Source organism: Elgaria multicarinata, chromosome 1 (assembly GCF_023053635.1).
Source record: "Elgaria multicarinata webbii isolate HBS135686 ecotype San Diego chromosome 1, rElgMul1.1.pri, whole genome shotgun sequence".
NCBI classification, from domain to species: domain Eukaryota; kingdom Metazoa; phylum Chordata; class Lepidosauria; order Squamata; family Anguidae; genus Elgaria; species Elgaria multicarinata.
The window spans coordinates 177,451,032-177,475,208 of record NC_086171.1 but is presented as its reverse complement, the minus strand read 5'-3'; the positions used below and the strand labels follow the sequence as shown (position 1 = coordinate 177,475,208).

Genomic DNA, 24,177 nt, shown 5'->3' with positions numbered 1-24,177 from the left:
GGCCTGGTTTGAGCAATCATTGTCATCCAAACACAACATTTACTTTGCGCTCAAACATTATCATGGCTTATTGAGGGAGAAACAACCCTCAAATCCTCAAAACTAGGGGGGTGCTCCGCTCCGTTATGGATCCCCAGATCCAAAGCGGAGTGAGCCGATCCAGACCTCCAAAGCCCGGTTCTGGATCAGATTGGGGGAGGTTTGAATCGGCTTGAAGCGATTTGGAATGGTCCAAAGTGATTCAGACCATTCTGAAGCTTCGGAGCTTACCTGGCTCCCCTGTTCGCTGCCATCGCGGTCCGTGCAGCGACGGCGACAGAGCCAGGTAAGTGGGGAAGGGGGGCTTACCTGGGTCCATTGAGGTCCGGGCGGTGCCCGGACCGCAACAGATGCAGGTAAGCCCCCCTCCCCCCCACTTACCAGGCTCCGTTGTGGTCTGGGCGGCGGCTTCAACTGTGGCCCAGGCCGCAGTTGAAGCTGCCGCCTGGACCGCGATGGACGCAGGTAAGCCCCCTCCCCCGCCCCCTTACCTGGCTCCGCTGCTGTCGCTGGAAAGACTATAGCGCTGCTGGTGCCAGGTAAGCCCCCTACCCCTACTTATCTGGCTCGGTCGCAGTCCAGTGGGAGGCTTCAACTGCAGCCCAGGCCTCAGGATGGAAACAGGCTCCTGCGCCGCAGTCTATGTGGTGGCGGATGGAGGAGCCAGGTAAGGGGAGAGGGGGGCTTATTCGGCCCCCATTTTGTCCCCCCCTTCCCCACTTACCTGCCTCTTCCGTCCACCGCGGAGGCAAGTAAGTGGGGAAGGGGGGGCAAAATGGGGGCCGAATATCGATTCGGACCTCCAGATCTCATTCTGGATCTGGTTCTGATCGGGGGAGGTTCGGATCGACCCAAACTGGTTTGGGCCCGATCCGGAAGGTCCAGATCGGGTTCCAAAGCGGTTCAGGTAGGGGGTGCACAGCCCTACTCAAAACAGACCATCAGTTATTTGAGGGTTGTTTCCCCCTCCAACAAGCCATTCCCTCTGGATATGGATGACATGACAAGCCAGGCGGATAATTAGGCAAAAGGCTACTGGCATGCACTTTGGCGTATACAAACCACCATGGGTTGTTTAGGCCACAATAATCCTGTGAATCAGGTCTGTGTGACATGTAAAGTACACATTGGAACTTAGGTGATGCAGCACATTGCTATACTCTTCCAATTAAGAATTATCTCTGTAAGGTCCCTATCACTGGAAGCCAGACAACCTATTTCCAGAGTGTTTTCAGTCAATTCATTGGCTGGAAATTTCTAGTATATATTGACGGCTGTAAAATGTAATAATAATACAGATTAATAATAAAATTCCCTCTGATGGAAATTACTATAGACTTCACTTGTTATCCAAAGCAAACAAAGCCTTCCAGAAAATATCTAGGTGCACATGAGGATGAACAGATTTCCCTAAGCAAAACTATAATATCTTTAAACTGTGAGTACCTGGTAATAAAACAAGATCATAGTGTTTTCTCTAGGTTAATTGGAAAAACAGAATGGAAGTGAAGTATGAATATTGTCTTATTAGTTTTAGTGATGTCAGAAATATTGTCAGAGGTCAGTCAGAAATATTGTGCAGAACTGTTTATTAGCATCCAGTTTAACAGTAATTTCACATTCCAACAAAAAATCAGTATTTCACATTGATTGTAAAGACAGAAAAATTTAACTCGCCCATCTTACTAGCAGTTTATGTAAATGCCTCCTTCCTGCAGTGAACTTCTCATTAAATATTTTCCCAGGTATTGTGGGATCATTTCTACTATTTGCCACTTCCGTATCCTTTAATCTTCTGTCTCTGCTGCTGAGCCAATATAACTGCTACATAACATTCTCCCCAACTGACAACAGGCCCTGCAGTTGTTGGCATCATGCGGTGCAAGAATACTGCAGAATACAAAAGGTTTTATCATGAGATTCTTTCTAGGTACAACATAAACTTAGAAGTAGACTTTTTATGTGCAGGAAGCTGCTTCAATCTTAATGCATAGAACAAGTGTTCAGCTGAAAACTGGTGGAGGTGGAAAAAAACAAGCTATAATGCAAGTCTGGAGGACAAAGACAGTGCAGATGATAACAATGGGAGGCTGGGAAACCACACTGTAAAGTTATCAGAAGCGAGGGAATAACCCATAAAGTAGTAGAGATTTTAAGTTGCTAATACTTTTATTGTTGGTAGTTTTATTTACTGCATTAATTTGTTTAGTTTTATTGTTGTTTTAATGTTTCTTTTTGTTTTATTGTGAGAGCCAGTCTGGTAATATTTATATTGAGAGGCAGCTTTAAAAATATACGCTCCAACCTTCCCCTCTGGTAGAAGCTTAGTAGCCTTCTCCATAACCAAATATATGCATGCATTTTACTTCACATATTTCACAAGGTTTAGACAGATAGTAGACTACAGTCCACCACAGGCCAATTTCTAATGGACCACTTATGCCTGCTGGATTCTGGAAATCATGTAAAGAATGTGGGGCTACACAGACTGCTGTTTCATCCAGAAAAATGATTCTTATGTTTTTAAGCAAGGCTGTAAACTCAGGATCTTTCACAGGTTACTTAAGCTTTAACTTTGCCTTCCTCAATCTGGTATTCCCCAGGTGTTCTGGACTATAACTTCCATCATTCCTGACCATTGGCCATGCTGGCTGGGGATGATGGGAGTTGGAAGTAAAAAAGCATCTGGAGGGCACCAGGTTGGGGGTGGCTGTCTTAATTGTTGAGATCCCCTCTCCCAATTTAACACATTAATGGACCACAACAGTTCCACTAAAATGGAAAGAGTCTTGACAACTGAAGTCACACTATTATAACATACTAGACTTGAAAGTAGACAGGAATAAACACTTCTATGCACCATTATGTTTGACAGATTAGTACCTGACAACCAGTACAATCCTCTCTATGTTTACTCAGAAATGAGTCCCACTGGGTTCAAAGGGGATTACACCCGTGTTAAGACTGGTAAAACTGTCACAGATCTAGAATTGTAAAGGGATGAGAACAACATGGCCGGGTGTGTGCCTGTTTGTGTTTTGTTAGGCCCACTGCCAAAACTAGCAAGGGAAAGCCAGTCCCCCCCCCACACACACACACTTTTTTTCTTTTAAACAAACCAACAACTCTTTACCAAACCTGAATACAGATTTTGAACTGGGCTCTGCCCTGGATTCACTTTCTCCCCTGGATTCACTATAGGCTCCATTAATGAGTTTTACTCATTTGTTAGGAGAAAGCACACACACATGATAAAGATTCAAGACTTAGGACATGCACTGAAAACGACTTCCATAATATGCAGTCATCTCCCCATTCCCACCCAACTATTCAACAGAAATAAGAGTCTTCAGCTATTGATTTAGTGATTTCTCTTCATTTACTGGGAAGAGATAAGTCAGTACCATTATGTGCTCCCTGCCATCTGTTCGTTCCTTTGCGTTTCATATCTCTAGTAATTTCGAAGCCTACATGTTTGATTTCTCCTCCTGCCTATCTCCTTAAAAGAGCAATGAGACAATTTTGAAATTGTGTCACTAGTGAACTTTAGAACTGACATTCAAGTAAGATTGACAGTGGAGTCCACATAGGTTATTGTGAGGCACTGTGCTGACTCATGCCTACTCACTGCACCTGTTACCTCTCATATGTGGGAGGTACTCTCTGCAGCCACAAAAGACTAGGGTTTATGTTTAGACAAGGATTAAGTCAAATTATGCTCAATCTAGAAGCACCACAAAAAGTAGCACACAGTGTTTCTAACACATGTCTACATGGCTCTTCAGTTTCTTGGGTGTGGGGTGTGGGTAGAATATCCCTTTTCAGGGATACTGGGGATATGTATGCCAAGCAAGATATTGCACTATGAAAGTATATGGTATATATGGTATGTGTCAATGGGCCCCAACAGTTGTCAGTGCACTTCAATACCGCTATAAAGCAGTAGTGTGGCTCCTGCCTTTTATATACCACTTACATATCGCTTTCATAGTGCTGTGTCCTGTTTGGTGTAGATTAGGCCTGGGAGTACCTTAAGAACTCTCCAGATATCAGAATGCAGACAGCAGCCTTTCAGAATGTTAGTAGCTTTTCTGTGTCACCACAAAAGTTTTTGAAAGAAAAGCTCAAAAGATACATCAACGTTGTATCACAAAATAATAACAACATTATACTGTCATTACAGCAATGCATTGCTAGCATCAGCCACATCTAGCCACATAGGCAAGCCATAAGAAGTTAGTTCTTTCCTCTAGGAAACTAGAACACATATTGCCTCGAAAAGATAGGTCTACAACTCTGATCCCAAACACATTTAAGCTGAATATCAATATTTCAGTGGAACACACTCACAAGTGGACCTAATGTCATCTTCCAAGCTTCCAAATACTTAACAAGCCTAATATAGGTAAAGTCCTGTTGAATTCAGTGTGACTTTTAAGAAAACATGTTTAGATAACTCTGTTAAGGGCACTGACTCAAAATACAATAGGATTCTACCAAACAACATTAACATTAATTTATATATAATCCATACAAGAAAATTATATGCATGAAGGTGATATAATAAAGAACTAGGGCTACTCAATGCAGAAAATAAAAGATCAAATGTAAAACAAAAAACATGGATTCTTACTAAGATTCAGTAACTTGAATAGCTCTTTAGGAAGCCATATGACCAGCTTTTTAAATATATATATAATCCAATCCACTGCTCCACATTTCATGACCCACTTCATATACCCAACTCCCTAAATCCAGGGTCAGTGGTAAAGCAGCTGCTTTGCATGCAGAAGCCCCCAAGTTCTTGAGATAGTGCTGGAAAAACTCCTTCCTGAAACCCTGGAGTACTGCTGCGAGTCAGTGTTGATAGTATGAGTGAGACCATTTGGCGAGATAGGTCAAATGGTCTCTCAATATAAGGCAGCTTCCTATGGTTATTCTGCCCTAGTCAAGGCAAATTCAATCAGCATGCCATTGGACATAGGAGCCAGTGTGGTGTAGTGGCTAGAGTGTCAGACTGGGAGTCGGGAGATCCGGGTTCTAGTCCCCACTCAGCCATGGAAACCCACTGGGTGACTTTGCGCCAGTCACAGACTCTCAGCCCAACCTACCTCACAGGGTTGTTGTTGTGAGGATAAAGTGGAGAGGAAGATTATGTATGCCGCCTTGGGTTCCTTGCAGGAAAAAAGGTGGGATATAAATGCAATAATAAATTTTATATATGCTTAATGGATCACAGGTTAGCAGGAGCTCTCGCTTGCTGAGAAAAAATATGTACTTTCTAAATCTTATTAACTAACCATGTATTTATTGGTTACTTTAAATCTGTTTTAAATAGAAGAAATGTAAGCAGCATTATAGCATTGCATGCCATGGCACTCTGCATTCACAAGGGGGGAGAGGTGAGGTATTTCAGAACACAGGAGTTGAGAGACATGTTCTTTACCTCTGCACAACTGAGTACACTGCGTACCATGTCTGCACTTCTCAGGGAACTTGGAGGGGGTTGTTTTCACTTTGTGACAGGTGTGAAGGACAGACCAACCATGCCCATTTCCAAGGACCCTTGCATGGGCAAAGCATATTGGGGGAGGTCTTTTACCTCCCTTTGCAGGAGGCTTTGAAGAAAGCCAGAAGTAATGTGACTCTCATTTGTTGCTAACTTATGTATTTAGCACCAGCACTGTGTGTGGTACTTTATAAGTCACAAGAGGATTGATTCCAACCTCAAATTGGTGGAGGGAAAGGGAGTAGAAGAAGAGAAAGGAAACGAAGGCTGGTGCTCACTTCTTGACTTCAGATCTCTGTTTTGTCAGGGGATGTTAAGTAAAACAGATACTTAGAACAAAAAGATTACAATTTGTACTTGCTGACCTCTGACATTAATCAGTAGGTGGGCTTCTTGCCAGTTATGCATAGCAGCATGAGAACTCTGGATATATGCAAATACCTTCCTCCTGCCCAGACCTAAACGCATCACGTCTTCCAAAGAACACCCTGAATTGGCCTGGTGAGGGAAAACTCCACTACCAGTAAACACATTAGCTCCCATTAAAGGTTGCAACCTCCACTCAAAACATGCAAACAGAACACATTTTTGCCTTACACTCATCATCCATAGAGGGGGGAAAGACAATCCCACTAGCATTATGGTACCCTTCTCCTCTTTGATCTTGGGAAAACCCTCCTTCAGATAACTGACCCTTCAAAACCAACCTACAATTAGAATGCAGAGTTGTCCCCAAGGAGCCCAATACCAAATATGGAAAGGGGAGAGTAGTGTGCACGAGACATGTACATGCAAAAAAGGAACACAGATATTGCCTCTTCTAGAGTAGAGGAAAATGGTTACTCCGTCTGTGATTTTGAAAAGGCCAATTTTGAGGACAACTCAGGCTGTTCCAGCCCTTCTCTGGTTAGGTCTACTCCTCTTCTTATCCTTCTTAATTTTACTGTTTTAGTTTCGGTTTAGTTAGGGATCCACAGGGAATGCATGGCTTGGTAGTACTTGTGATCCCCCTTCAAGCCTTTCCCAGAGAAAGTGCTGGTAAAGAGACTTCAGAGGGCTCCACTTGTTCCCTGGCCTGAACCAGTTGTGACTAGTACCTACTATCCTCCTATGTCGACATTTGGCACTAGGCTGTAAGTGTAACATCTCCAAGGCATGCTGCAACTCTTAAAGACCTCCCAAAAATATATGTTTCTTCTGCACATGTGAACATTACACATATGGATGTGGACATGTGGTAACACAGAAGAAACAGGAAATAATAGATTGTTATTTCAGTTATATGTACTTCGGCTTAGGGAATGAGAACTAGGGAGCTGTGCCAAATGCTTCAGGAAATGCCTCAGGGCTCTCGCTTTGCATCATATGATATGGAAGGTCACGAGACATGCACTCCTCTGGACGTCCTCCAAAGCGCGACACAATTTGAGAGACAGATCCCACCATTCTCCCCACACTGAGCATTCAGGGAAGGGGTCATCAGAGGCCAAAATTAATGGCTGGCTACCAAATCAACTACTGCCTCCACATAAAATTAAACTGTTAATTGGAAGAGAAAATGTGCACTTGCTCACCTGTAGAACAAGAAGTGTAGAAAGTACCTAACTGCCTTCCTATTCACAAAAAGATTTAATCTCGTAAGTGACCAGAAAGATTAAAATGTTGTCACCTGGGACTGCTCCAACTTTATAGTTAGGACCTATTAGTCTTTACCTGACATGGCAAAACATCCTTTACTTTGTTAAGGGACAATAGAGATTGATTTTGAAATCATTCAATAAGTCACTTGTGATATCTTTGTAGATCAAATTAAAGTTCAAAGGCAATGCAAAGAAACAACAGTATCTGCTTGGAAGACTAAAGTGAACAAGTTATTAATAGAAGCCTGTTTTTCATATGGTCCGGAAATGGATTGTGAGCAGTTGCTGTGTCAGATCAATTCAGTAGTTCAGAGTATCTATGAGCCAAGTTTAGTCTGGACCTGAAACAACAATGACACATAAAAGACTAATAGCAGGTGATCATTCTTCATTCAGAAGATTTCACAAATTCTGATGACGAATGCTAGAAAAGCAAAAGGTAGAGGTTACCCATAAATGGCCCACTGCAAGGTTATTTCACTGTTTTTAAGCAATGATTTCATACATTAAGATTGCCTATCAGTTACTAAAAATTAAATCCTTTACAAGTGGGGAAAAGTGATTATGTCCAAGATGTCACATTTTACCACTAAGCAGAACAATTACATTTATTTAGTAACAGTCTGCAATCATTTCTCTTCAAAGTAACAATTCTTGGTTCACATGTCATCATTCTAAAGAGGTACGCTATGGGTAGATCAGATCCAGCTGCGCCCCTTCTTAGAGTCGGAAGACCTAAAGACAGTAGTGCACACGCTGGTAACGTCGAGGCTCGAGTTCTGCAATGTGCTCTACATAGGGCTACCTTTGTGCCTAGTCCAGAAACTTCAATTAGTCCAAAATATGGCAGCCAGGTTGGTCACCGGTACACCTAGGGGTGACCACATTACACCAGTTTTAAAATCTCTTCACTGGCTGCCAATTAGTTTCTGGGTGAAATATAAAGTGTTGATTATTACCTTTAAAGGCCTACATGGTTTGGGTCCAGGTTACCTGTGGGATCACCTTCTCCCATACAATCTGCCCCACACACTCAGGTCCTGTGGGAAGAATCTACTTCAGTCAACCAAAACTAGGCTGACAGGTATTACCCAGAGGATCATTCCCAGACTGTGGAATGGCCTGCCGGAGGAGATTCGTCAACTTGACAGTCTTTTAGCATTTAAAAAAGCAATAAAGACTGATCTATTCTGGCAAGGCCTATCCAGTGAAATTTTAGAATGTTTTTAGAATGTTTTAAGGATGTTTTAATCATGTATACTATGTTTTTAATCAGTTTTGTGTTTTATATTCACTGTTGTTCCCTGCCTTGATCCAAGTGGAGAGGCAAGTAAGAAATAAATTATTATTATTATTATTATTATTATTATTATTATTATTATTATTCCCCTTTTTTAGAATAGTGAGGAATGGTAGGGGCTAACTTCAGCAGTCAGAACAGGCAACAGCAACCAGCAGCAGACATCTTTTTAAAAGCCATAGTTCCTCATTTCCACAGGCACCTGTTGCCTAGTCAAGGGAGATTAGCTATTACCAGAGCAATGAAGGAACTACTATTTTAAAATACAGCTACAATTTTTAAGGACGAACTGTTGAAATAGCCCAGTAGGGATACCATCTTCTGTTACTCTCCCCTTTCAAAAGTGCAACATAAGGCAACTGTATGCAAGTCAATAAGAACATAAAAAGAACTGTGCTGGATCAAACCAAACGCCTATCTAGTCCAGCATTCTGTTTGCACAGTGGCCAACCAAATGCCAATGGGAAGCCCACAAGCAGGACACGAGAGCAATAGCATTTGTGTTCCCAGCAATTGACATACAAAGATATACTGCCCCTGATACTGGAATTAAGATATAGCCATCGTTACTAAGTAAACCACTGATAGACTTATTCTTCAAGAATTTGTCTAATAATGCTCTTTAAAGTTGTCCAAACTTAAGCCATTAATACCCTTTCTGACAGAAAATTCCATAGTTTAATTATGTGCTGTATGAAAGAGTACTTCCTTTTATCTGTCCTGAATGTCCCCCATTCCACTTCATTGGATGCCCACAAGTTCTAGTATCATGAGATAGAGAAAAATGTCTCCCTATCCACTTTCTCCAGACCATGCATAATTTTATACACCTCTATCAGGTCCCTCCTTACTCACCTTTTTTCTAATTTAAAAAGCCCTCAATGTTGTAATGATCCCTCATACAGGAATTGCTTCAGCCCTTGGATCATTTTGGTTGCCCTTTTCTGCACCTTTTAACAACTCTACAATAACATTTTTGAGGTGGGTAAACAGAACTGTACATAGTATTCCAAGTATGGTCACACTATAGATTTATTTTATTGATATTGCCAGTTTTGATTCCTTTTCTAATTATGCTCAATATCAAATGACACACTGGACTGACATTTTCATCCAGCTATCCAGCACAACCCCAAAATCTCAGTGAAGCCTCCCCTGCTTCCTGATATGATTATGGATAAGAAGTTGATCCCTCCCTTTCTCAGAATTCCCAAAAGACAGAGTCAAACCCATTTCTACTGCAAACTTGCATACAGAAGTTAAACACTGGAAGTGGCCCTTTCTGGCCAGAGTAGCTGAATGTTTTATCAAATCACTGCCATCCACTGCCTAAGCACAGTTTAGAGCAGTGGTTCCCAAAGTGGGAGGTACTGCCCCCTTGGGGGCAGTGGGATTGCATAGGGGGGCGATAAGAGGCAAGGGGGCAGCAGGGAGCGCTAAGAGGCAAAGGGGCGGCAGAGGGCGCTCAGGGTGGTCTTTTCCATACCAGGAGTTTTGATTACAGAAGGAAATTTCTGTTTGCTATCCTGCACTATGGAGAGTGGTTCAGAAGCTCCTGGTTGCATTTCCAACATCATATTTGGTGGAATGTGGTTTTAGTGTGGTCTGCCTACTTCTCTCCAAGCAAAGACATTGACTCCAGATTACTAAACGTGGTGATTTAAGTCTCATGTTAAGTGACTTTAAACCAGACATTGGGAAACTGGTATCACTTCATCAAGCCCATCCATCACATTAAGAATTTACAGAATAGTGAGTTACTAAACGTGATATCTAATATTCTTGCTAAATGACTATCAGACTTTGAAAAGATGATATCATTGGATCAAGTTCATCAATAATGTTTAATTGAATAAACTAAAAGAATGTGATTGGATTTTGAATAAATATTCAATTAATTGTTACTATTTTGAATTTTATTGTTATTATCTTCCTTAGTGGGTCGTTGAAAACGATATTCTGAATAATGATTTTCACAGTGTAGGGTAGGGGGCAGTGGGCATGAGTTTGTGGAACCAAGGTGGCGGTTACCTGAAAAAGTTTGGGAACCACTGGTTTAGAGAAATCACAATAGCAGAATAGTTATTCCAAACCTGTGATGCAAAGCCGCCTAATTTCTATCTTACAACTCTCAATAGGCGCAGAGCAGTAGCAACATGAAAAACACAGTCCTATGGTTGTTTCTTGAGAAATAACTCCCACTAAATACTCTAGTAATTTTGTCTATAATTTTAGCCTTAGGGCACAATTCTATGCATGTTTAGAGGGGAAATGCATACTGGTTGGGGAATGCTGGAAGTTGTAGGACTTCTCTCTCTCTCTCTAAACATGCACAGGATTGTGCCCTAAAAGATGTCACCTTAAAGGAAAAGCCAGAGAGAACAAATCCAATATTTAACTGGACAAACTGTAGAACAGTTGAGAATTCCTAAATCAACTAGGAAAACAATAGTGAAGTATTAAGGTGAGGAGGGGAAAAAGGTAAATGACAATACATACAACCAAGCTCTGATAAAGTGACAACTGAGACTGAGAGATGGACAAAAATGCATCTTCAGTGGTAATAGCTTCTAGATTGTTGTAAAGTGTCAGAATTTTTTTAATTGTTTTGTTAAGCTGGAAAGGGCATCCCATATCAAGTATTCAATAGAAGGCAGAATAGTGAAGATTTCTTGCAGCCTGATACTATGCATATTTACTGGAAAGCAAAGCCCACTAAATTCAATGAGACTTACTTCCAAGTAAGCATGCCTATGACTGCAGCTTTAGTATATCTTGACTAGTACAAGCCATGTCAAAGCAAGAGGCTATCATATACCTTTAAGAGAGAAAAGAGGTAACCTACATCACAGAAGTGAGAGGGACTATGGAAGGGACCATAGCTCAATGGCAGACAATGCTTTCCATGCAGAAGGACCCAAATTCAATTCCAGTCTTCTCCAGGTACAGCTAGTAAGGAATCCTTCCTGAAACTCTGGAGAGCCACTACCTGTCTACTACATAATTAGATGGACCAATTATCTGACTTAGTATAAGGCTGCCTAATAGGTACCATAAATAATGCCATAAGGTCTTTACAAGAAGTTAAAACAATTATTTAACTCTTAGAACAAAAACACTTGGAAACAATTTTGATAAGATTTAAAAAACAAAAATTCATGTTCGCATGTAAAATGAACAGCAACGTTCATTGAACAACATGCTGATGCATGATCACTGTAAAACAGGTAACCTGAAGGTTCATAAGGCATGTTTGTATGCTGTTTGCTCCAACTGAGTTTACCATGAGTCAAGCTTAGGTTTCACCTGATATATTAACATGTTTGTGCATAAACATCAGTTAATCAGACAAGCAACAATGAAATTAGTGAATAATCTAACTTTCGCAGTTTGTTTATCATTGCTAAAATTTTAACTTGTCCAAACTAAGCTTCACCTGAGTATGATATTGACTTAACTTGCACATCTTGATGAAAGGAGAAAATCCTTCCTGCTCATGCTTTGACCCCAGTGACTAATTCTTTACACAAAATACTTATTTGCAACAGCAACAACCCATTAGGTCAACTATAGTTTGTTGTACACTGTTAATCTAACCCCCCACCCCTACTAGCTTGATTTTGACTGCTATTTCAAATCAAACACCACCACAATTCAGGAAGTCATTAGGGTGAAGTTTTCCCATCTGTTAACTAATCTTTAAAGCGTTTCTCATTAAATGAAACAAATCTTCCAACTAAAATACCAGAAAGCACTGTAACTGGAAGGTTAAAGAAGACTTTGTATTTATATAGCATAATTTAAGTGTTCAACATGTTTTACATAATAATCTTTAATCATAATAATCTTTATCATAATAATCTCAATAATATTTACAGCTACCCTGTAAGGTGGGCCAGTATTAAATAAACTAAAGATTAAAGTGTTTAATTTCTTAAGTGGTATTTTCAACTGAGATGTTGGAGCAGAGAACAAAACTCAAGGACTAACATTTTAAACCCTAAACTCTTAAGTCATTGACCAGGAAAAGCATTATAAGCTATCAGTAGAATTGAACACCAAGCAGTATAAAAGCAAGTGCAGAGCCTAGGAAAATAAAAAGTGCAGAGCCTAGGAAAATAAAAATGATGCAGTTTTGTCTGGCACCAAAACTGCATCAAGGTAGGCATCAGGTGAGTTCCCTGGGGAGAGCATTACACAGTTAGGGTACCACCAGCATGTAGGCCCATTCCCCATAACCACTCACTACATCTCAGAGGTGCCCATAAAGAGCTTCTATGAATGATCTTGGTGTACAGGCAGGCACATGTGGAGACAAGTATCCTTTAGGTAACACTGGTCTAAGCCAAGAAGGCTTTTAAAGGTCAAAACCATTACTTTGAGCATGGAAACAAACTAGGAGCTCTTAGATCCTCAAAACATTTTCTTTAATCTTATAAGAATTTTCTGCTTGTTTTAGAAAGTCTTCAGAAGTGGCACTGAATAATTTACATCTAATTGTAGCATAAACATTTCGGGACACATCATTCACCATATAGCATTTAAGATTGGGCCTGCCAAGTATCAATACCAGTAACAGAGAGCACCTAGCAGTAGAGCTGGTAGTATGAACGTCTTGTACTCGGCCTGTTGTGGAGATCATCCCAGTGAGAATGAGGAGAACAAAGAGCACCATGATTTTGGGGGTTTGTGCAAATGATTTCCATCTGATTTTGACTTCAGAGAGGGATCAACAATAAAACCACTCAGTGCAACCATTAGGACCATGGAACAGAGCATGTTCTATGCTACCAAGCCAAGTAGAATGGAATAGATAGTCCAGGTTTTTTTTACTGAAATGGAATGGAGTGATTTCCAGTGTGCTCAAGATTGCACTGGCTTGGCGTCTACCTCAGTGGGATCACACTGCAAGAATGAAGCTGCGGAGATGGACATCATCATTCCAACAGTTACTTTGACCAACTGGTGCAACATTTTATCGGCAGCCCACTGGAATTATTAAAGGCTGAAAATCACATCTTGAGCTTTCTGATATTATGGAGGTGATCTGTGACAAGATGTGACAGTTGTTCATGTGCAACAACACACAAACTTTGTTTACATGTCCCATTCTCTTCCAAACCTGGTGTGTCAGGGAGCAAAATCAGTCGTTTTCCCAACAGCATGCATCACCCCCTTGTTTTCAATTGCGCTGTGTTTAACTCATTTGGAGACCGTAGTTTTAGTCCCAGGATTACCAAGGTGCTACCAAATGTGATGTCCAGAGAGAATGTCACATGCACACAAGGCCTTAAACAGATCAGATGCTTTATGAGGCAAACTGCATCATTCTTAAATGAAGAATTCACCGCTTGAATTCTATAATTATTGGCAAGCACAACACTTAGCATTGGGTTAGAAGTCAGGTCTCTCATTAATTATTATTATTATTATTATGGCTGCAAATATATGCTTCAAGGGGTGTGGGCAATGACTTAGAAGCTATAGTGGATAGTAAGTGAGTAAGATTTTCATTCCCTGCATGATTCCTTGTGTTTCCCCATGTCTAAGACTATGCACAAATATTTGCAGATATGCTTATCCTGCATAATGTATGTCTACATTACTGAAAGATCATTTATGCTCTTTAACATTTATTAAGCTTACATTAAAAAAACACCACAAATTAATGTCAGCTTGTCACCTGTCTTCTTTCAACATTCAATAAACTTTCCCCCCACCATTTCAGAGAAATTCTAGCTTCATAAGAAAATATCAAGACATTGTGTTCAATTTGCATACAATAGCAAACAAATGAACACAGTTACTTTGAGATACCTGGTTCACATATAACAAAACCCACCATGGGTGAATTTCCCCACTATGTTTTTTGTTGCGGCCTCCACTGCCATTTTGAATATCCAAGCCGTGGCAGGGGTGTGCGGTAGCTTGTCGTTACATGTGAACCTGGCAAGGGTGGGTTGTTGGGGTGGTTGATAAGCCACCAAGAACCCATGGCAATTTTAGGTTGTGGGTGGCTTGTCAACCACACCAATAACCCACCCAAAATGGCATCTGCCACTGCAACAAGAAGCCCACGGTGAAATTCACCCACAGTGGCTTCTCATTACATACAAACCGGGCCAATATCAGTTTAAATGACAACAGATTCAAATATGTGTTATCAGATGTTTTCCAGTCTAAAGTGTCTTCTCTGCTCTATTACAAAGAACAACATGACAAAGGAACCATAAAAGAGATGACTGCATTTGGATGCTTTTGTCATGTTAGGAGGAGCCTCTTGAGGATGCTTTTGGTGCACACTATGAATTCTATTAATAGAAATCTGTGTTGCTCATCTTAGACCCTGGCACCTTGTGCTCTCTGTAAAGGTTGCCAAGAGAAAGAGTTTTGAAAGTCAAAAGTATCACAGCAACTCCTATACAGGACACATTAAGGCAGTAGATAAGACAATATTGAGCTTTCCACTATTGGAGAAGCCTCATAAATGAACAAAGAACAATCATAACTTCATAAGACTTCAATACTTTAGAAGCACATCAGTATGTCAAGCTGAAACCATTTCTGAATATTCAGCTTTTTTAGAAGTTTCTTATTTTGCAATATTAACTTCCAAACCAGTGTTTTATTTAAGAATTCCAAAGAGTCGTGTAAGTGAAGGAACAGAAAAAACTAAAAACCCTCTATAAATAGCTCTGACAGATTTTTTTTTTTAATGAAGCGTATTTCATTAGAAGTGATGGCTCCTCCTATAGGTCCAGACCGATCAAGTTACTTAAAATCAAAGAAAATGTACCATTTAAAGTGTACCATTTAAAGTGTAAAGTTTAAACTTCAGACCACACTTAACAAACTAGTCTGACTTTGGCCTGGTCTGCAAAAAAACAAACAAAAACGAACAAAAAACCCCACTAATCTGTTTTCTCCATATTTTCCATCCTTTGGGGGGATGAAAGAGGAGGCAGGGTAGGTTTAAATTAGAATAACTAAATTTACTTCTATGGGCTTATCTTCCCTCTGGGAATTCATAGTGAGAGAACACATAAATGTTATTTGTTAGTAACAAATGACAAAAAGCATGTGGTTTGTACGACAGTGCGGGGAGAAGTATGAATACTCAATTTGGGTGGAAACTGCTATCTGGATAAGAAAACTCCTACTGACATAAATAAATGGCAAGGGCATGGTCATGATAGGATGCAAGCCGTTAGAGTTGCAGTGGAAAGAAGGACAATGCTCATAATGTAGCCACAGGAACATTATATATGTTCACTGAGACAAGGTTTTGGAGACTCAGCTCAAGGAGAGTAAGGGAAAAACAAGCTGATTTCAAGTTCCACTGACGATGTCCAAAATCTGATGCATTACCCTCACTGTGCATCTGATCATCCATAGGTCAAGCAAGACATTACTTGTTCACAATCCCACAGGGTACAGCAACTGCCAGGGATGTGTCTGTATGGTGCTGTCAGTTCACCTAGGTTACTTCTCAGGGATAGGCAGAGGGGGGAAACCTCTTCAAAATGGGGTGGGGGAGAAAAGAAAGATCCTGCAGAATATGAGTCATGCCATGGATCCTTGGTGCAATCCTGTGCACACTGCTGACTAGGAGAGTCAGCATCAATCCCCACAGGGAATATTACTCCATCTGTGCGTGGGTCGATCATTGGGAGTAGGGGGACACACACACAAGAGAAACAGAGTAGGAGGAAGAGGGGCGAGAGAGTGAGGGAGAGAGAAATGCAAAAGCTGAAAGAGAACTATAATCTATCTACAAGCCGTCTTTACCCTAAGCAAAAGAAAACGCCTGGGCGATTTTGTCATCAATCCTTCTGCAAGGATCAGTGCCGAGAAGGTTCGGGGGCGGAAGCTAGGAAGGAGAGGGGAGGAAAACAGGGTTGCCTATTCTCACGACCTCTCTCCCATTCTCTGCCGCTCAACCCAATGGGGCAGGGGGCGTTAGGGATCCTGGGGGAGAGTGTGGGGCAGGCGGGCAGGTGCTCCTTCCCGGGGTACCTGGTGCAGCGCCGTCAGCCCGTCCACGTTGGCCGTGTTGAGGCGGGCTCCGCGGGCCAGCAGGCGCTTCACCTCGTCGGTGTCGCCGCTGGAGCAGGCGGCCAGGAAGACGGCGCCGTCCTCGAAGCGAACGCGGGCCCCGCCACGGTGCCGGCTCCGGGCGGGAGTCACCGGCTCCAGCTCGGTCAAGGAGCCCTTCCAGCGCTTCAGCTGCTCCGCCCGCCGGAGCCTCGCCGACTCGGCCCGCTTCACCCCCAAGTGCCCCGGCTCCGACATGGTGGCAGCGGCGGCTCTGGAGGACGACGACACCCGTCCGAGCCCCTCAGTAGCAGGAGCCGCACCGACCACCACAGCCCGGAGGAGAGCGCAATGGCCCTGCCGCCATCTTTACAACTCCCCGCGTCCCCCCTCCCTCTCCTGAGGAACTGCGGCGCGGGCGCAGACAGGCAGCTTAAAGCATCATGGGAAAGGTAGTTCGAAGGGGCTGCCAGGAGGCACCCTTGGGGCGGGTCCACAGCTGCCAGCTTACATTTTCTGGCTAGGGATAGAATAGGAAAGACTCATGAAGGAAGGGAGCGGCGCGTTACCGTTAGCCCTGGAACTCTTGAAACACGTTGTTGTTGTTAACATCAGTATGTCCAGACAATACTTTCCTCGGCCCTATGTAATCACAGCCTATCCACCCACCCATACATTTGGAGAAGGCGGCTACCCAAGAAAATGGTATGACTTCTACTTGTCACAACTAGATTGGGACCAGAAGTCCATCTCTGCCATCTCAGTGCACAGCATTAACCAAATCACATCTTGTTCAGCCCAATTCTCCATTTTTAAAATGGGAATAGCAGCTGTTCAATGTGGTGCCCTTGAGCACCACTGTATAAATTATAAGCAAGCAGCACTAAAAAAATAACCAGTGCAGAAGGAGGGGGTAATAGAGAGAGCTTCAGCTATGGGGTGGTATATAAATGCAATAAATAAATAAATCTTCTTTTAAGGGTTAAGAGAAGAATGCATGTTTCTGCAATATGGTTTTCAGTATACTGGGATGTCCAGAGCTGGTTAAAATGTTGTTTCCATGCTGATCTTACCTCATCAGCTCCATCTTGTGGGCGTTTTAGTTCTTAGCATTTCAGGTATTCATTTGAGATTTTAATAATTTGTCAGATCAATAAGTGTCACACAATACAGTTCTAACTGTGCTTTACTTAAATTACCTGTTACCATTCATAGGAGGAAAATATTTTAGAATCACTGTAAATATATTGCAGCCATTAGAAAGGCAAACAAATGTTACAATGGCATAGCTACCTACAATTGTATTGTCCTTGTGGCAGAGCAGTCTCTAGTCTGAGTTGATTTTGATGTTATGGAATAGTCTGTGAAGGAAAGGGAAAGTGGCCAGTTTGACTGGGATGAAAACATTTCCCACAGGCTCTGTGGACTATGTGGACGGGCTGAGGACTGGAACGCTCAGAGAGCTTCGGCTATTGGGCGGTATAAAAATGTAATAAATAAATAAATAAAATCAATAAACGCTAAGGAAGTGGAACAGAGTTGCAGCAGAGTGAGATAAAGGACCCTGATGGAAGGGTACGTGGAGGAGATGGAGGCCTGAAGAAAAGGTGAACAAGGAAGATAGAGAGTTGAAGAAAGGAAAAATAATAAAAAGAGAGGGTGCAGGAAGTACTTCTATAGGGCCCAGAGAGATGAGAGACTGTATGCCTGGGGTCTCTGTGTGGTACCCATGAGCACTACTGTAGCTGTAGACAAGTCCCACCAGTCCCAAGGGATATTGTTTTTAAATAAAAATAAAAATTACAAAACCTTTTAAGAAAATTACTCTTGGTGACTGGGTGCAATGTAGAGTGAAGTGCAGGCCTCCATCCACCATCTTTTTTCCCCAGAATGCCTCTGAGCCCACAGAGGAAATTATTTATGAAATCAATATGGCAGGTGGCCACTCTTCTCTCTGCAGTGTGCCCAACCACCCAAAGTTAAAAGAAAGAGGGGAAAGAATGAGGAAACATGGTAAGTGGTACTGAAGAGTTTTAGGAGCAGTGGAGGAACTGTTTATACAATTTGTTTCTGATGATGATTGGATAGCTGAGTAAAGAGCCCAGGTGAATTCCAAACTCATGGCTCCAAGTGACTGCATAAGTCACCTATCTCCAATATCCTTGAACTCATCAAGACATAGATCAAATTTATGATAGGAACAGATAACATGATTTTCATAGTTTTACTAATAAGAGCTACACTATAAAGCTTTCTCTCTGATATAAGTTTTAACGGAGTTTTCATGAACCAGCCCTTGAATAGTGACCGTAAGGGAGAGGAGTCTGGCCCAGCGGCCCTACAATCTCCAAGCCCACCAAAAATGAATCCAAGGTGAAAGAACTCACAGATATCCTCAAGGAAAGGAATGTATTTCCAGATTCTGAATAAAGATGAATACAAATTGGAGATATAGATCTTTCTAGTAAGGAATCTGATATCATACACAGGATAAGCCCTGAGCACCTTAGCTTGCCGGGGGGTGGGGGGTTTTTGCAGTGGGGGGGGTGTTGGTTGAGCAATTGTTAGGTGTCCAACAGGATGTAATGGCTCACTTCAGCATTGCCCATTGTTGGAACAACATTTGGTGCTGTCCCTGGTGCTGCTGATCCTACTTCTCAGTTTTGCCAACTGCTATCCAGCTACCTAATTCCATCTCTTTGACACCTGAACTCACTATGTATTGCCAACTGCTCACTGTTCATAGTCTGTCCTTGTGGGGCTTTGTCTGGCGTTATGCATGCTTAAAGCTGTTTAAGCTTTAGATTTTTTTAGTTTTAAATTGTCATTGCAATACTGCTGCTTCACATTTGTATTTTATTGTATTGTTTAAATGTTGTATTTATATACCTTTGTGAGCTGCTTTGGAGGCCTTAAACTATAATATAGAGACATCAACACGTGGCTGGGGTATGCTGGGAGTTGTATGACTGTTTTCTGTCTAAACATGCATAGGATTGCACCCTAAATAATAATATACTTCAAGTACTGGGTATAATAGCGCATTTTAAACACCAGGGGGCAGCTGCACCCTTGAGACTTGTCCAAACGTAGAAGCCAAAAAAACAACAGCTGTATCACCATGCATTCTCCCTTCTCTGAATTAATCTTTTGGAGGAAAATGCAACATGTTACTTTCTTCAACTAAATAACACTTGAGAATTGAAATAAATGTTTCTTTATTTCTATACCTATTTTTGTATCACTCTTTTCTTTTACTCAAGTCTGTTAACAAAATAAACAGCATCAGTAAATATAAACAACTTTAAAACTCATAAAAATCCATAAACCAAAAGTTAACTCATTAGCTGCAGCACTTAAAAAACTCAGTCTCTTTTAAAACATCAAGAAAATGTAAGAGATCAATATACACAATACTTCCCAGGTGGAAGAATAATGCCCTTCCTACAGTGTAACTTTATACATGTTTATTCAGCAGTATCCCCCAGTGAGTTCAATGAGGCTTATTCCAAAGTAAGTAAGTATGGGATTGCAGTCTCAGAGGCTTAACCTTTTGGCCAACTTTCCTGACAGTCCATCCTTCATATCAGAAGTATACACACTACCAGACACAAACACAGGGAGAAGGAGTGTGTGCTCAGATCTGGATTTTTCATTTGTTTATTTGAAAAATGAAGAATCACCTCATATTCCATTGTCATTGAGTGTGGCTTTCACCAAGAGCAACAGTAAGTATAAATAACTTTAAAACCCATAGCAGCAAGGCTTCACATAAAAAGAGGGAACATAATCAATGGAAATGCCATAAGTCCTGCCGGAGGCTACAATGAACGCGGGTGTGTGTGTTTATGTGTGTGTGTTTAGAATCAGAAAATTAGGCTTCCTCTCCTTGCCACTATATTAAAATCTTCCCTGATACAACTCTGTGGCTATACAGGTAATTCTCTCCTCAGCCTTGCAGAACCTCTGAGGCTGACAGTTACTAGAAACATTTGTAAGAAGCTGTCATCTGTGATCTTTAATCATATGGTGGTTTGTTTAATAAACAAGCAATTTATTAAACACGTGACTCACAAATTTCCTGTTGGCATTTGGGGACAATGTTCAGTGGGAGAATATATAATCTCAGTGGAACTTGTGCATCTCCATCTGGGAGAGGTAGACAAAGTCCTTCACTGGAAGTTGCAAAGAAAGCTGAAACTGAGAATGTAACACATTACTCAAGCAAACTGCCAGCACTTTTCCCAAAAGGATATCAGCCCTGCTGGCAGTTCTCAAGAACACCTCATGTCAAGCGGATTATCATAAAGCTGGATGAGGTTCAGAAAAGAGCAAGCAAATGGTTTATAAAATGAAGTCACACACAGAGGGCAGGAGGGAGCTGCTTACTTGATTTACAACACCACAGTCAACTGCCACCTATGAGAATTAATGAATACCAGTTTAAATAAAAGTTGGTTCATATCTGCTTCTCATATATTGCTTTTGTCATTGTTTGACGTTGCAGCTAGTCACACTTCCATCATGTGACTGATCCCTTTGAGCTCAAACCAGTTTCTACAAATCTGTATTAAATCTGTGATTGCACTGGATCTTGACACTTGATCATTTTAATTATTTTCTTTACACAAATAATTTATCTGTAAAATATCTCAGCAAAACAGAATAGTAAGCTCATCACTTAAGGGTGTCATGGTTGAATGTGGCTATTGAACTTAGGTCATTTTAGCATTCCTGAGCAAAATAGTATTCTATACTTTACCACTAGCCTAAAGTGGGGGAAAATTGAGACCTAATTATTTTATGGAGTGGTGAATTTGTGGATAATTCAGGATTTCCCCAGGGAAAGGGATGATGGTAGGGCAAACTAGACTATTTCAGCTGAAGATAGTTTGATCAGACTTGGAAGTGGAGTAGGAATCATTTTTCAGTGTTTCACACTGAGACTGCTAACCACAGCAAGACACTTAAAAATGCACCCTAGAAACCATACCTAATTTATATCTGTACACACACATTGATGTTCAACAAGCCAATATTGCTAATTCACAACAGAATCCTATGCATTCATACCCAAAAGTCCAACTGAATTCCATGGGACTTACTCTCAAGTAAGTGTGCATAAGATTGCAGCATTAATCATTTTTAACAAAACATTATTTGTATATTCCTTATCACCTCTTGCCTGTTATATGTTACTGTCAATGTGTCTGAGATGTTCTTTAATCAACAACATGCCACCCATCACTATCAGTATCAATCTAGGAAACATTTCCAGACTGAATATTTTCACCTAAAGTTCTACATTTTGTTCAAAGTATTTTTTTTTCATTGTAAGATTATTTTATTTGAAATTTTACTACATATGTGTAAGATTGGGGTTATAAAAGTTTGTTGACACAGCACAGAGAAGGAAGCTTTTGGGGGGTATAGAATGGGTTTAAATGGCTCTACAAGTGATAGGGTAATGCTTTAACATTAAGGGGGTAAGTAGGCATACACACATAGAACACTGTATCAAGGTTTAGATAACACCTAATGGAAAAGATTTGGAAATAAGATTTGAGGTTGCTCAAAGACGTTACTCATTGTTTTAATAAATGTTTTAAAGCTATAACAGTTTCATTAAAGTTTGTGAGTCTGAGTGAAGTAAGTCATTCTGGGTGTCTATCGCCAGAACTTCCTTACACCTACTATAGTGGGGAATTTAAGGACTACTGATGCAAGGTACTGCAGGAACCTCACTCTTCCAAGCAGCCTATGTTCAGTGCCCCTTAAAAGACACCTGAAAAATCCCCTTACATCATGCACTTTCAGATTGGTAAGGGAAACAGGAAAGCACAATTCATACTTAACTGAGACTAAGTCCCACAGTGGGACTTTCTTAGGTGTAAATATGCATAGAAATGCACTGTAAGACTCTCCTTCATACCTTCACATGTATCAGTGTTCCAAAGGGGTGTGTGTGTGTGCGTGTGTGTTGAGACAAAAAGACAACTGTTTGTGACACAGATGTCAGTGCCTTCAACAGCTGAGTGGCAAAACAAAATTAATGTAGTGAAGTATTTTCCAGCATGGGAATGCAGTGAGCAATAGATATAGATATAAAGTCACTTCCAGTTGAATTTCTGACTGTCATGGAGCTGCTAAAAACAAAATAGCTTTGTCGGGGTCCAAAATTGGCAATCCTACCACTGAATCAGCAAACAACCTTATGGCATTACTATGGCCAAATGATAGCACAAACTCCAGAGTATGCCTAACAGAATTGCATCCTCTAGCCAAGACAGATGACTTCCACTCTGAAGTCCTCCATAGACATGAGACCCTGAGTACATTGAGTTTCCAGATGGTTATTGAAATGCATCAAAGTAAGGGAGATTTCTTGTTAACTTCCAGATGGGTGTAATGTGTTCAGTTGGACAGTTCAGTAATTTTAGATTTTGGATTTAAGGAGCATTTCCTATGCATGTGGAATTGTTGTAGATCACAAGCTGAATATGAGCCAACAGTGCGATATGGCTGCAAGAAAGGCCAATGCTATTTTGGGCTGCATTAATAGAAGTATAGCTTCCAAATCACGTGAGGAACTGGTTCCTCTCTATTCGGCCCTGGTTAGGCCTCATCTAGAGTATTGCGTCCAGTTCTGGGCTCCACAATTCAAGAAGGACGCAGACAAGCTGGAGCGTGTTCAGAAGAGGGCAACCAGGATGATCAGAGGTCTAGAAACAAAGCCCTATGAAGAGAGACTGAAAGAACTGGGCATGTTTAGCCTGGAGAAGAGAAGATTGAGGGGAGACATGATAGCACTCTTCAAATACTTAAAAGGTTGTCACACACAGGAGGGCCAGGATCTCTTCTCGATCCTCCCAGAGTGCAGGACACGGAATAACGGGCTCAAGTTAAAGGAAGCCAGATTCCAGCTGGACATCAGGAAAAACTTCCTGACTGTTAGAGCAGTGCGACGGTGGAATCAGCTACCTAGGGAGGTTGTGGGCTCTCCCACACTAGAGGCCTTCAAGAGGCAGCTGGACAACCATCTGTCAGGGATGCTTTAGGGTGGATTCCTGCATTGAGCACGGGGTTGGACTCGATGGCCTTGTAGGCCCCTTCCAACTCTGCTATTCTATGATTCTATGTTTAGACAAAAAACAAAACAAAAAATAGTCATACAACTCCCAGCATTCTCCAGCGTTGGGAGTTGTATGACTGTTGTTGTTTTTGTCTAAACAAGCCTAAGATTTCGCCCTTAATGGTCTTATAGTCCCTTGCCTCTTTAGGTGACCATGTGTGTTACTTCTCTTACTTCAACATGGGTTAAGCCAGCCCTGCTGCCTTGTGAGGAGGGACCTTGGATCTCTGCCCCAAAGTCCACCCTGCCCTGTAAAGTCTACAACAGCAAAAACCCGCGAAGAGTTTCGTAGACACCAGACCGCCCAACAGAGCCGTTTAAAGCGCCCAAAAGAGCCTGGCTTGTGTGGCGGGAGGCAACTTCTGCCCAGCCCGGAGATGCTCTTTGGGTGGACAGCGCGGCCTCATGACCGGCCGGCCTGCTTGCGCGCCCGCCCCGGTTGTTTTTTTCCTCAGGAAACATGACATCAGCCCTTTTGTGGTGCTGAGTGCAAAAATAAAAAAAAAATAAAAAGGGGGAAGAA

The 24,177-nt window shown here is 41.6% G+C and overlaps 2 protein-coding genes across 13 annotated transcripts in view; one reads left to right on the top strand and one right to left on the bottom strand.

The window, feature by feature from the left end:
* PPP1R12B (protein phosphatase 1 regulatory subunit 12B) overlaps positions 1-16,833 on the bottom strand; it is a 139,691-nt gene extending 122,858 nt beyond the window's left edge. For all 12 annotated transcript variants that reach the window (XM_063143914.1, XM_063143923.1, XM_063143972.1 and 9 more), the window contains exon 1: positions 16,505-16,833. In XM_063143914.1, coding sequence (XP_062999984.1) covers positions 16,505-16,780 — 276 coding nt within the window. In that variant the 5' untranslated portion in view covers positions 16,781-16,833. The remainder of the gene's footprint in view (positions 1-16,504) is intronic.
* Positions 1-24,177, top strand: part of TNNT2 (troponin T2, cardiac type) — a 311,842-nt gene that overhangs the window by 83,670 nt on the left and 203,995 nt on the right. The window lies entirely within an intron of this gene.